Source organism: Aplysia californica, unplaced genomic scaffold, assembly GCF_000002075.1.
Source record: "Aplysia californica isolate F4 #8 unplaced genomic scaffold, AplCal3.0 scaffold00864, whole genome shotgun sequence".
Taxonomy (NCBI): domain Eukaryota; kingdom Metazoa; phylum Mollusca; class Gastropoda; order Aplysiida; family Aplysiidae; genus Aplysia; species Aplysia californica.
Genome location: NW_004798134.1, coordinates 264,011 through 277,399, shown reverse-complemented (window position 1 = coordinate 277,399; position 13,389 = coordinate 264,011). Strand labels below are relative to the sequence as shown.

The following is a 13,389-nucleotide window of genomic DNA, read 5'->3' as shown; positions in this document are numbered from 1 at the left end:
AAGAAGAAGAAGAAGAAGAAGAAGAAGAAGGAGGAGGAGGAGGAGGAGGAGGAGAAAGAGAAGAAGAAGGGAGGAGGAGGAGGAGGAGGAGGAAAAAGAACTGGAAAACGACGTTGCCGTTGGGAAAAGAACACAGAAAGATGCGAAGGACGACAGAAAGATATTAATTTAGAGAAGTAGGTCTGAGGAATTCAATGTGAAATAAGGGGTGGGGTATGGGGGTGGGTGGGTGGCAACGGGAAATAATTAGAATGATTAAGTTTACAATACATATTATATTGCCCCCCCCCCTCGTACAAACAAAAACAGCCCTAAATTTTTCAAGGTCCAAGGCTCTTTAGCCTATGTCAAAATCTAAAAAATTATTTATTTTATTTTTATTAGTAGAAAGTACACATGTGTTCTACAAGTTAAAGGGGTAATAATTTGCAACAGCAACCCAGAAGGGAATACTGGAGGTAAAAAAGAGTGGGGTCTCCCATGCAACCTCCACAAACATTATTAGAATTAGATCTATGTGGTGAAATGCAACTAGGTCTGCACAGTCACGGCCTTCGGTGTTGACCAACTTGGTATTTTTTCGGTCTTGAGTCAGCACAGGTTGCGACAAAGAATTTTTGGCTGCGACGCTGACTTCAGTACTATAAATAACTTCATGACCTGAGGTAATTGGGAGAAACCACGATTGTACGGGACAGTTTACGCAATGACTTGTCCCCACCCTGAGAACCGTTCTTTTGGATAGCTCCTTGATTATATTATATGTAAGTTCATGGAGCTTTCAATTATTAGTACTGTATACACATAACATTTAAAGCAGAGATGTCATTTTGTAGTAAATTTAACCACAAAAAAACTTCCTTTTGTATTATTAAGTGAGGACTATGTTAAACCGAAGACAAGTTGGCAGTGGTGCAATAAAATTATGCCAGGCTATACGGTTACGTACAAGGAGACATAATCAGAAATAAACGCATTTTCATTGGCTCTCAAAATAAACGCTATTTGATTGGTGGACAATGACATCATAGCCATACAGGTTCCTTGTTGAGATGAAAGTCATGAAGGAGAAAGGACGTTGTTTCGGAAAGAGTGAGATGAAATTATATTTTTCGAGATCAACATTGTGTTCACACGAATTTTGTTCAGCCAGATAGCAAGATTTTGTTTCGAAGTGTTCGAATTTTTACGGGAGAAAGTTGGACTGTGTTAGGATCTTTACATATTTGACAGTTTCACCCAAGTCAAGCTGTTACTGTGAGGACGAGGAGGTAAACAGTCTTTGTTCCGTTAGCGTAGGCTATGTCCTTGCCCTTATTTTGCTGGCAGCTTTTGAGCCATGCCATTGGTTAACTCCTGCACTTTGCTCTCGATAAAGCTGCTTGCCCAGCTGCAGCCGAGACCTTGAAAACTGGTAAACAACAGTGCATCTTACTGGTACTAAATTGATATTTTGTACTTATTTGTTGTTTAACTATTTTCAGAAGGTGGTTTAGCCGTGTGCTTGAGTTGGAGATCTAAATTTAGCGGTTATTTCGGCGTCGGCCCTGTGCTGAACCTATTTCTTGTTCTGCATAAATTAGATTGTCAATATTGGAAAGTTGTTTGTGGATTGTTGATGCTGTAGGCCTAGTCTTGTACTTGTAGTTTGTAGGATTGTAGGCCTGCTTGATACGTGCGCTTCAGTCTCTTTCAGTGAGATTTGCTGAAGGGTGTTCAAGGAGTTTGTAGATCTAGATCTAGATTGTAGATCTCTAGATCTAGAATCTAGTCTAGATCTAGATCTAGATCTAGATTAGATAAAAATAAAGGAAGTGGCTATTCTCACCCGGGGCCGGGGTGAGAGGTGAGAATAAAAATATAATCTACCTCTCACCCCGGGTGAGACTTGCCACCGTAGGCTATTCTCACCCGGGGTGAGAATAGTGCAGGCGAGTCTTTTGGCTATTCTCACCCGGTGCGCGTTCACCGTTATAGCCTATATCTCTAGGCCAACAAATTTTGCGTTCACCCTAAACCACAGAATTCTACACTTTGATAACAGAAAAATTGTAGAATTCTGTGCCGTGAACAAACGTTCCATTACAACTGTAGCCTACTAAAAGTGTACAATTTTGTTTGTGGGCAGTGGAGAGAGTGAGAGAGAAAGAGAGAGAGAGAGGAGTAGCGTGAGAACTTCCGGTCAAAACAAAATGGCGACCCGCGTAGTTCGGCTCGATCCGTAGCATCTTTGTAGACAACCATATTAATTTACTTTTGTGTTTTAACATCATTTTTTAACTTTGTTTTGGTCAATTTGATCGTCCACACCGATAGACAGTATTCAGAAATGTCAGAAAGAGACAGAGAGAGAGAGAGAGGGGAGGAGTAGATCTTGCGAGAACTTCCGGGCAAAACAAAATGGCGACCCGCGTAGTTCGACTCGATTCGAACAGTGAAATAGCCAAAGCATCTTTGAAGACGATCAAATTAGCTTACTTTTGTGCAATAACGTAATTTTTTCTTGGCTTTTATCAATTTGATCATCCACATCAATAGAAAGTATTTCGAAATTAGGAAAAACAGGTCTTGTTTCAAACCGGGTGAAAATAGCCTACGGTCGCAAGTCTCACCCGTGGTGAGAGGTCGATCGTATTTCTATTCTCACCCCGGATGAGAAATAGCCACTTCCGTGTGAAATCGGTGTGGATGATCAAATGGATAAAAGCCAAGAAAAAAATGGTCACCTCTATTCTCACCCCGGGTGAGAATAGCGCAGGCGAGTCTTTTGGCTATTCTCACCCGGTGGGCGTTCACCGTTATAGCCTTGGCCAACCAGTGAAGCGTTCACCCTGAACCACAGAATTCTACACTGTGATAACAGAATTGCAGAATTCTGTGCGGTGAACAAACGTTTTAGATCTATTACTACTGTTAGTGTTAGCCTAAAAGCGTGCAATTTTGTCTGTGGGCAGTGGAGAGAGAGAGAGGAGTAGCGCGAGAACTTCCGGGCAAAACAAAATGGCGACCCGCGTAGTTCGGCTCGATTCGGAAAGTTAAATATCCGTAGCATCTTTGTAGACGACCAAATTAATTTAGTTTTGTTTTTTAACATCATTTTTAAACTTTGTTTTGGTCAATTTGATCGTCCACACCGATAGACGGTATTCAGAAAGAGACAGAGAGAGAGAGAGGGGGGAGGAGTAGATCTTGCGAGAACTTCTGGGCAAAACAAAATGGCGACCCGCGTAGTTCGGCTTGATTCGAAAAGTGAAATAGCCATAGCATCTTTGAAGACGATCAAATTAGCTTACTTTTGTGCTCTCTCGTTTTGAGGTCAACTTTAGTAGAATCACATTTTTCCCCCCCCCCCTCTGAGCACACCTCTTAGTCTCATGCACCTCTAAATACATTTTTTGGGTTGCTTGTCAACAGCCACATTAATCAGTATTCGAAAAATTTCAAGAATGAAGAATTGTTACTGTACTGCAACGTTGGTCAGTTTTTCACAGCTCTTTAAAAGTTTTTCCAATGTTAGTTTTTCAGTTAAAATGTTTAAACTGGCAGTAAGTGGTGTTTAATGCATTTTTAAATAAAAAAGAGTTGCATTCTGATGACAGACTAGGTGTTGTGGATTCATTTTGGGTTTGTTTAGTAGTTAAGTTGTTTTTGTTTTGCTAATGTTGGAGTTAAGCCATCTGTACACAAGTCAGTTGGGTCAAACAGTTTGAGAGCCAGAAGTTCCTGTCAATATTTTAAAATTTGAAGTAGTATTGGTTTATGAGTAGTGGACTAGGCGTTACAGTTTTATCTGCTGTCACTTCCTGCTTTGCCATGATTATAAAAAGAATGAGCTTTTCAGCAAATACTGGCTTTTCTTCCCTGCTCTCAAGCAGGCAGTCTTTATTATCAGTACTATTCCCAGCGAACCACTTGCTACACTATCTTACAGTCCATCTGTAAAGTTTGCATTAAATTGAGTGAAGGAAGGGAGAGTTCTTGAAGGAAGTAGGAAATTGGTTAACAGTGTACTATGAACTAGCGTAGTGTAAGTCCTGCCTTATTGGCTGCTGACACGACTGTGCTGGGGGCGTTTCTATCAAAGGTGGTGGCTTTTACAATTGAAGTGTGTGGGTGGGTGGATTGCTTCATAGATCAAAGAATTTTACGGTGGTAAGATGATAATTGACAAGTAACGAAGTCGCAACAGCGAGTTACCAGACTAGCCCCCTGTAACTTCTCCGCCCAACAAAGTGCAACCACCAAAGCATTTTTGACATGGCCAATGATAGTCCCAAGCCTTGTAGATGGTCAACTAAACCAGAAACATTGCAGTAGACCTTCATTGAAAAGCGGCTGTAAGTTTAATGGAGGATAATTGATAATATAAGCATTCATTAAGATATCGAAGTGATTATTCGGACTCGAGTCCGAATATGAAAAAATGTTATTCGGACTCTGATTCTTGTCCAGCGTGACATCACTTCCGACTTCCCGTGACTCGTGAATCCAGCTTCCTGTCCTGCCTCACTCGTGATTCCCCTCATGCTGGGTAGAGACCGGGATCACTTCGGGCAAAAAGGCGTTTTGTGCAGGAGCCGAGTTTTAATCTTATGATGAAATTGAGGCCGGCCTGAAAAGTTATAGCGCTTCTAATAAATGTTTATTTGTCAAGAGGTCCTCAGAAGCAATTAAAGATGGCTCGTTAGCGTGTGTCGGGGACGGATGGGCGTCCTGCACACGTGTGGCTGTGTGCGTGTCGGGGAGGGTGGTGAGGGGGCACTATTGGTCCGGGCTTTGAACGTCGCATACGCGTCAGTCTTTTTCCCCCCCGGCAACTGATCATTATTACAATAATAAGCTAGTCTTGACGTAGATCTACGTAATGAATTGTGCGCTGGTCTATGGAATCAAAAGTTGCCGTATGCTCAGCTCTACACAGCAACACAACTTTTTCTTGGTAAACAATCGATATGACACAGGCTTGGGCTTGTGTATTTGAACGAATCGGTCTTTTTTTTTTTTACACAGCTCATAATATGCAGGTGCCAAGTGGTCTGCTAATCTTCAATTTTACTTTTTTCTACAACAAAGAAAGTGGGAAACGTGGGGGGGGGGCGTATCAATGAGGCGGCGGGCATTGGATCGGCAGATAAGGTGTGGGGGAAACTAAAAATGGCGGAAAATTGGAAGCACTGAACGTTAGATCTATAGAACGAAGACACTTCCTTTTTTCCGGACCCGAGTCCGAATAACATTTTTTCATATTCGGACTCGAGTCCGAATAAGAATTTTTTAAATTCGGACTCGAGTCGGAATATGAAAAAATGTTATACGGACTCGAGTCCGAATAACGATAAGATATATGAGGCAGCGTGGTTAAATCAGGCGCTCGTCAAAATAACGAAATTAGAGAACAGGCGTTTTTCCGCTATCGCTAGTTTGGAAATTTTTATAGAAATTTTTTTTGGGGGGCTTAACCTCTTTTAGGTCCATATAGCCTATTAAAACACATTTCCATGTGAATTTTGCTGAAAAACATTGATTAAATGCACAAAACATGTAATTTTTCAGTTTTCAAAGACTCTTTAGCTATTGGAGTTTAATGGTCTTTGGCGGCCATTTTCTTGCTAATTTTACCTCTGCAACCAGACGACCTCACTTCTTTCAACGCTAATATTTTAAATTCTATTCAAGATAAATGGATAATAAGTCAGCTTTCACTTTCAGATGATGGGCAACTCTTGCCCAAAAATTGACAAGCACCTGAATACACCGCGTCGCGACACATGTATTATCCCACCAAACATTCAGAATAAAATGAGGATTTGATTTATGTATAGTGATGATATAGATAGGGTACATTTGAAGTACTGACAAGCAGATCTTGTTTGTGACAAATGAGGAAAGAAAGGGAAAAAAAAATCCGTCGCTTGTCTACTTGACCGTCAACTGTAATGCTTCTATTTTACACTCGTGTGCACACTTGATTTCCGATTACATGAAAAAGGTGCCTCAGGGTGTGGGAGTGATAGTACACAATTATCCTGTACTGGCCTATCATTAGAAAGCATGTTTACAATGATGGTCAGACGGGACTCTGACATTTCGTCAGATGCTGTATTTTTTTCAAACTTTTTTGTGTTACTGTGTGAGGAGTACATTGGTTCATTTTTGCCTCCAGTCTCTTCTTCCCATATGATTCAATGCTGTCCTCCCTTCTTCTGTCCACAATTTTGATGTAGACGGAAATAAATAACCCAGTCTTGTCATTCTCTTGCTCATTCCTTTACCTATTGTTGGTTTCAGTGTCAGTGTTTTTTTTAAAGTTTGGTTTGGGTCACTGATTTGTCAAAAACATTGACATCAGACTTTTAGAATGATTATTTTCACTCTCTTTTAGCTCTTTATTTGCTTCACCTTACTTAGTGAGCCAGATGCTTTGCACATTTTTTGTTTTTGTTGTTAAGATCCAATAAGCATTGAAAATGAATGTACAAAAACACGCTGCAAAACTGCTTTCAAACACGTTATTTCTAGAGCACACATAATTCTTTCCTTTTCTGACCTGTTAAAAACTGGACTGGATAAGATTAAACTCTTTTCTTTACTACAAAGTTACAAAGGATCACCCTCAGTGTTTACTGAATAGATGAGCCATAGCGGTTATGCAAATTCAGTGTTAAGTCTATAGATGTGTGCAGACTTTCTAGAGTTGAAAATAAATTTAAGAAATATTTAAAACTTAGTAATGAGGAGTCTTCTCTAGAAACTTTCCACTCATTTTTTACTTGTTTTTACTTCAGGAAAATGTTTCAGATTTGAAAAGAATGGTTTTAATTTTATCGTTTTGAATTAGTGTGTGAATTTAATGCTCCTTTCTTTTGTTCCCCAGCACGTAAGCTGACAAGATGCCATCATCAGCCGGACAGAAGCTTCCAGCAGAACTGTGGCGCCACAGTCACAGTAGACATGCCTCAAGCAGTCCTGTGTTTATCTCAGGCAGTGAGATGCAAGCCAGTCCAGGCTTGTGTGAGGACTTCAAGCAGCCCGGTTCCCCCAGCAGAAAAGTGCATTTTTCAAAGACTCAAAAGAAGCATCTTCATGCATCGGGCAGGGGTAACTCTAAGCCCATGTCATGCCGAGGCAGCAGCACTGCAGTAGACGACCTGGCTGTCTCTGCCCAGATAAGCAGTTGTAGCAGTTCAGCAGACATTTCTCTCTTGTCTCAGTCCGCAGACTCTGACAGCAATGTTGACTACAGCTCCCGGCAGATCTGTGATGCCTTCGCGATGGACGCCGCTTCTCCAGCACCACATCCTAGTCAGGTGCCATTGCCTCCCATAGAGTGGTTAAAATCGACACCAAAGTCTCCACTTACTGTGGGCAGATCTCTTCAAGTCATGCTGGGCTGTCATGTTGCTGCATAGAAAAAAGTGTCAGGAGTAAAGACTGGCATGATGATGTACTTATGGACAACGAATTTTGTTAATGGCTCAAATGGATATGAAATTAATGGATTTAATTCATTACATCCATCATCTTTCATCAAGACACACCCATATTTCTGATCTTCTTACTTCTTTATAGCCCTTTGTTTGGTTTCTGATTTTATTTCTTCTTTTAAGAATCTAGCAGGTTATTAGACATTTTTGTGAAAAAAAATCAGCTTTGCATTTGGAATTGAAATTTTTTACCCAACTTGATTTGGCCCAAGCAAGCACTCGTTCATTTGCTTCACTTTAGAAATATATATTTTTTTCTGAAATGATTGATTTTATAAACTGTAATGGCGTATGTTGTTAGGAGAATGTGGAGCTGTTGTAAATTTCTGGGCAGGAAAAAAGAAGTTACTGATATTGCAATGAGCTGTCTTTTCTCTTTTCAAAAGATTCCTGTGGCAATATAACTCGATCTCATCTCATCATCTGACTTATGTATTGTTCAATGACAAAGTATGAATTAATGTCAAGTGCTTGATTTTTACAACTGTACGCATGATTTGAGACTGTTTGTGTAATGACAACACCAGTTGAAAAAGTTCTTTTCTCTTTTTTTCCCCTTTTAAGAAAAAATCCTCTGTATAGTGCTATTATGTTAGCACAAAGAACCAACAGAATTTATGTAGGTTTGGACAGAAGTAGACATAACACGGCTTGCAAACAGTGGTACTTTTGTTACCCTCTTCACTAAGAACCAACTTGAAACAAAATCTGCTCGGCAGTAAAACAGTTGAGCTGATATCAAAACAAAAGTGGATTCCTAAAGTAGATCTGTCTCCTTTAGTTGAGAAAAGTAACTTGAACTTACAGCTGTGTTCATGACCAAGTCTTTAGAATGTTTCTCTTTTTTTTAAAGCACATTATTCAGTTGTTAAAGAATCTTAAGTCTGTCCTAGATGGTCTTTAAATCTCCCATTTTTTGGGTTTTAAGCTGGTGGGATGGTTCGAATCAGAAATACAATTTGTTTATTTTAAGATCTGAAAATTTTTCTCTGGAAAAATAGTTCTTGTCATTACTTTCTCAGTGCATTATGTGATAATTTAAAATGGTTACTATTTCTTGGGTTCAATATTGCGTTCCAAAAAATTGAAATGAGCAATGGGGTACACCAAGTTAAAGTGGTACTTTTAAGTTTTCTGTTGTATGTTTTTAATCAAGTGGGCTACATGATGGCAAATTGTTAAGTTTCCAATTATAATTTTTTTTGGTGTGTCTGTGAGGTTTGTTTGTGAAAAGTGTAAATGGAATGCAAGAAGCAGAAGTAAGGAAGCATTTGGTTGATAATGCTTGTGTACATTCCTTTAATGTTGATGGTGCTTTTACCCTGAAGGATTTTTAAAGGTCCTTGTGGCATGAGAGCATATTTATATATGTGACATGCCATTGCCATGGCGAGCTAAATAACATATCAAACGGGATCAACCATTTGTTATAAACAATGCTTGGGAGTGTGATGTTTGCAAATGTAGGATGCAAGAGTGTTTTGCAGAGATTTTTACATTGTACAATACTGTTTATACATTGTGTATTTCACTGGTTCATCTCATACTTCATTCATTACTCATCTAGGCGGCCAGGAAGAAGAATCTTGATGGACAATGTGTAGAGAGACCATTGCTTGATAAAGACGAGTACCATTTGTGGACTTTTTCCCAATTTGGGAGTTGTGAGTTCTGCACAATATGCTACACATTCTTTTGTTAGTTTTGCAACATGTCTGTGAAGAAATGTATTAACTTTTATTAAATAAATGTTATGTAATGGGAAAATAGTATAAGATGGGGTGGGTGGGGGTTAAAATATATAGCCAAAAAAAGTAAAAAAAGAATATAAAACTATTGTCTTTAAAAAAAAAAAGCACTAATGGATATATATAAATTATTTACAAAGCAGAGAAAAGAAACAAAAGAAGAAAAAAAAGACCAATATTTAAGGGGGAAAAAAGAAATTACCTCCTGTGGATGTTCCTCCTCAAAAAAATAAAAAAAGGAATGGAACCTGCTTCAGCCATGCACCTGCATACGACATCAAAGGAGGCATGGAAATATTTACAGTAGTACGTAAAAGTAGCCTATAATTCAACCTATATGTTTGTCGGGGCTTAAATTGTAATCTATTGAAGTTTCACTTTTCTTATGGAAGTTGCATTTGGTTGGTTATTTTTTAAAATTGTTATATAATTCTGTTGACATTGTTGTGAAATGGACAAAGCATGGTCCTCGATGATGTGAAAACCCAAGACTTAAATGTATCGCTTTTTGATACAAAGTTGAGGTGGGTTTTTTTGTTCAGATTTAAAGAATGAAGAATGTATTAAGAGGTGAATGTGAAGTGGTTCTGTTTCTGCAGGATGGATTGTTTGATTGGTTTTATGAATTCACTGTAACAACAGTGTTCACTTCTCAGAGGACAGTATGTTGGGATCAATGCAGTTAAAACTGTAAGATGAGAGAGAAATCTTGTACTTTTTTTGTTCTTTGGCTGTACACAATCAGTACTAGCTTGAACATTACAGATTTTGGAATGGGTTTCACTGCTTGATCCAAAGTTCAATGGCACATGCATGGAGTTGTTGACCTAGGGTAAAGACAAAAGACTTACAGTTCAGTATTAAGCAAAGATGCTGACCTGGCCGTAACAGATTTCAATTTTCATATCATTCATTATGTCATGATTATCACAGTTATATTGCCACATGGATTCATTTCCTTCTCTGCAGCTGTCTTTCCCTCTCTGGGCCCTTTTCAGGGCCCTCCGAATATCCAGAAACGAGGTGATCTTCAGATCTGAGTGAAACCAATTGTTTTTGTGTGATCTCCTACACTTCTTACTTCTATCTCTTGTTCTTTTCAACTCGGGACGTCCTCAGTTTTTGTGCTATTGTCCAGTTGTCCTTCTTGTCAAAATTGCCTTTGTTGCAGTTTTCAGGTAAGTTGGTGGAAGCTCATTCATTGTGCTCCCTCATGAAGCTGGGCGTCTACAGGATCTGATTGTGGGTTTAGTTCAGTTGGCATCTTGCTGGACTTATGCAGGTAGTTTTGGTTTGTGCATGATGGGGAATTCTTGAACTTGATTCGTGGGTGGTTGGTGGGTGCTCTTGTGTGGTTTTGTCCTTCTTTTCTATCAAACATCTATCGTCCTTAAATCTCCTCTCTTTCTATTTTGTGTTTGTTACTCTCTTGTAACACCTCTAATCTTCGGCACTTATATGACCTTATTGTGTTGCAAGTGCCGTAAAACTCTTACTAAAAAAAAAAAAGAACTTGATTCTTTGAGAAATAATTTTTCTTCTCCTGTGTAGTTTGACCCTGTCAGAGGACTGGCCTTTGGAGGGATTACCTATCTGCCCTGGAAAGGTCGTTCAGCTCATACTGTGCCCTATAATTCCAATTGTATTAACAATTTTTGCAGACTCAAGAGTTACCAGGAGTTGTGGGTGCACCGTTAGCTCAGTTAGTACCCTGGATCGAATCCTCAATGGGGTGTTCTGAACCGGGAGGGGGGGGGGGTAATGAGAGTTTTGAAGGCTCTCAAACGACTAAGCTTCATCCTATCAGAAATGAACACTACATTCGGATGTCCCGCCTCTTAAAAATAACTGTGCAGTGTTGAAAGGCGTGTTAAACCTATATATATGCATACAATTTTTATTTCCAGGAGTCATTAATTTCGAGTAACTGAATTTTTAAGAAATTGAACTTAAAAACTTAACGCAATGTTTTAAAAACAAGATTGCCAACATATTGTTCCTTAAAAATCAAGAGGATAGGTGAAGGTAGTTTCTTGGGTTTGGCCTTGGGGAAAAATAAATTGTTTTATATTATAAGTGTATGGAGAAAGGTGGAGATCTAAAAATTTTTTTTATGTATCTTTGAGAAAATTGTAGTGTTTTAGAAAGGGAGACCACAATGTTTACACTTGTGGACATAACTAGGAAGGAATTGCTGTTTCATTTATTGCTCCTTTTGGGCTTTTTTCCTGATGTTCTTTTCCGAAGTGAGCATGCTAGGATGTTTCTTACAGAGAGAAAATTCGATTCTTGTCAAAGTAAACTAATGTGGCTTCATTTTCCATTTTCCTGAGCAGCTTGAAAAATTAAAAAATGCAGGTAAGAAAAAACAAAAACTGGTTACCTCTACCGGAGGAAGTTGTGGACTTAAGTATCGGGTGGTACCTATGATGAGTTTGACAATGAATTAGTCACAGTTTATTATAGTAGCATATTTACTGTTTTGAATGATAAAATTTCAAAATTTCATTTTCTTTTTCCTTCTCATAGTAACTTGAACTGTCACTGTCAGTCTTGGCTCTGAATTGGTTTTTATTAAACCCAATTTAGAAGCCTTTCTCTGAGGGCAAGCAGACAAGTTGAGTGGATGTTGCAGTTTAATGACGTCATCACCCTATTGGGTTTGAGGTAAGGGGTGACCCTTTTTATTTATAGATAAATGTGGAGAGTGTGAGACTGTGACTGAAAAAAGGTAAGAACTGAAATTTATGAATGTACCGTCAAGCAAGCACATTGCAAACTGATTTGAGGTCCCAAATTTTCTCTTTTACACATTCTTTAACTTTAAAACATCTACAAAGAGAATTTTGCAGGTGGTTGGTCGGTGCTCTGATGTGGTTTGCTCCTTCTTTCCTATCAAGCATGATCTGTTGTTCTGATCTCTTCCCCTTCTTTTTTTGCGTTTGTTACTCTCTTGTAGCAACTCTAATCTTCGGCTGTTATAATACTAGGTTATACAACTTTATTGTGTTGCAAGTGCCGTTAATTTAAACTCATACTAAAACTTTTTTTAAAAAGCAAAATTCACGCATACCATAATGAAAAGATTTCCGTGTCCAGTCAATTTCTCTCGCACATATAGACTGTATTTTGATTTTTTCCAAGTACTGGTACATGGTGTATGTTATGTCAATTCACTCAACCTGGATTTTGCACCTATAACGTAGGCACCACCCACTATAGGTTAGACCCAGATCTCCTGCGCATTTCCTTTAATTGCGAAAGAAACCACTGAGTTCGTTAGATGATTATTTCCTTAAATTGCTTTCACTTTATTTTCAACTTTTATGATTTGAACAGATGAGAAAAGAGGACTAGGGAAGACCCTATTGCATCTCCAACTCCAAGGCGGCACATCCAGTGAGGGAAATCTACTTCACAGGAGAGCTGTTGGAGTGGAAAAACTGTCAAGACTGCGAACATGTACATGTACCATGGGGCTTTCACAAAGCTGAATAAATGTTGTCAAGATGTTTTTCAGGTCACCCGTGCTGTCAGTCGTGAATACATGAAGGCCCTACTTCAAACCCTCTGAAGACTCCGAGGAAAAATTGCCTTCTTTCATACAAAGTGATACACCCCATTGTCAAAAATAGAAAATAAAGTACCTTTTTTGTTTCCTATTTTGGTAACTGAATTTTTATAAGTTGTTTGCTGCAGTTTGTTTGAGTAACGGGGCAGCCTACCCCTTTGCTTCCTACTTTCAACTCTTTACTATTTACCTGCATCTTTCGCCACAACTCTTTCCATTTAAATGGAAAATACAGGACTTTGTAATGCTGCACAAAGAAGGAAGCAAAAAAGAAATGGCAACTACTATCTTGTCATCGCCATGATGAGTCATACTACAGGAAGTTACTACAATGTACTACTATATATGAGAACCAAATAGCAATCAGATGGAATGATTAACATTGTATACAAGTTACAATGTAATTTAACTTTTGATGCTGAAAAATTATAAGACGGATCCAGATACCTCATCAACCTCCACAACACACTAGATTTTCATTTTTTCAAAATTTTTACTACAATTAGGGCCTACAATGTTGAAGGACGGCGACAAAATGTAGATTGGCGATACAAACATTTTAGCCTCTTAGTCTTTAGGACTTTCA

General features: G+C 38.8%; 1 protein-coding gene and 1 long non-coding RNA gene across 2 annotated transcripts; both read left to right on the top strand.

The window, feature by feature from the left end:
- The first annotated feature begins 1,046 nt into the window (after window positions 1–1,046).
- LOC101852884 lies at window positions 1,047–9,339 on the top strand. The gene is made up of 2 exons (XM_005110206.3): window positions 1,047–1,271; window positions 6,875–9,339. Exon 2 carries the CDS (start codon window positions 6,891–6,893, stop codon window positions 7,407–7,409), a length of 519 nt encoding a protein of 172 aa, XP_005110263.1. The 5' UTR covers window positions 1,047–1,271; window positions 6,875–6,890; the 3' UTR covers window positions 7,410–9,339.
- A 1,367-nt stretch (window positions 9,340–10,706) lies between these two features.
- LOC118478708 lies at window positions 10,707–12,912 on the top strand. The gene is made up of 2 exons (XR_004859241.1): window positions 10,707–11,899; window positions 12,572–12,912. It is a non-coding gene; the product is annotated as an uncharacterized LOC118478708 (long non-coding RNA).
- Window positions 12,913–13,389: the final 477 nt, after the last annotated feature.

Excerpts from the sequence above, each read along its gene's own strand:
- LOC101852884 (XM_005110206.3), top strand. The coding sequence starts at position 6,891 with ATGCCATCATCAGCCGGACAGAAGCTTCCAGCAGAACTGTGGCGCCAC.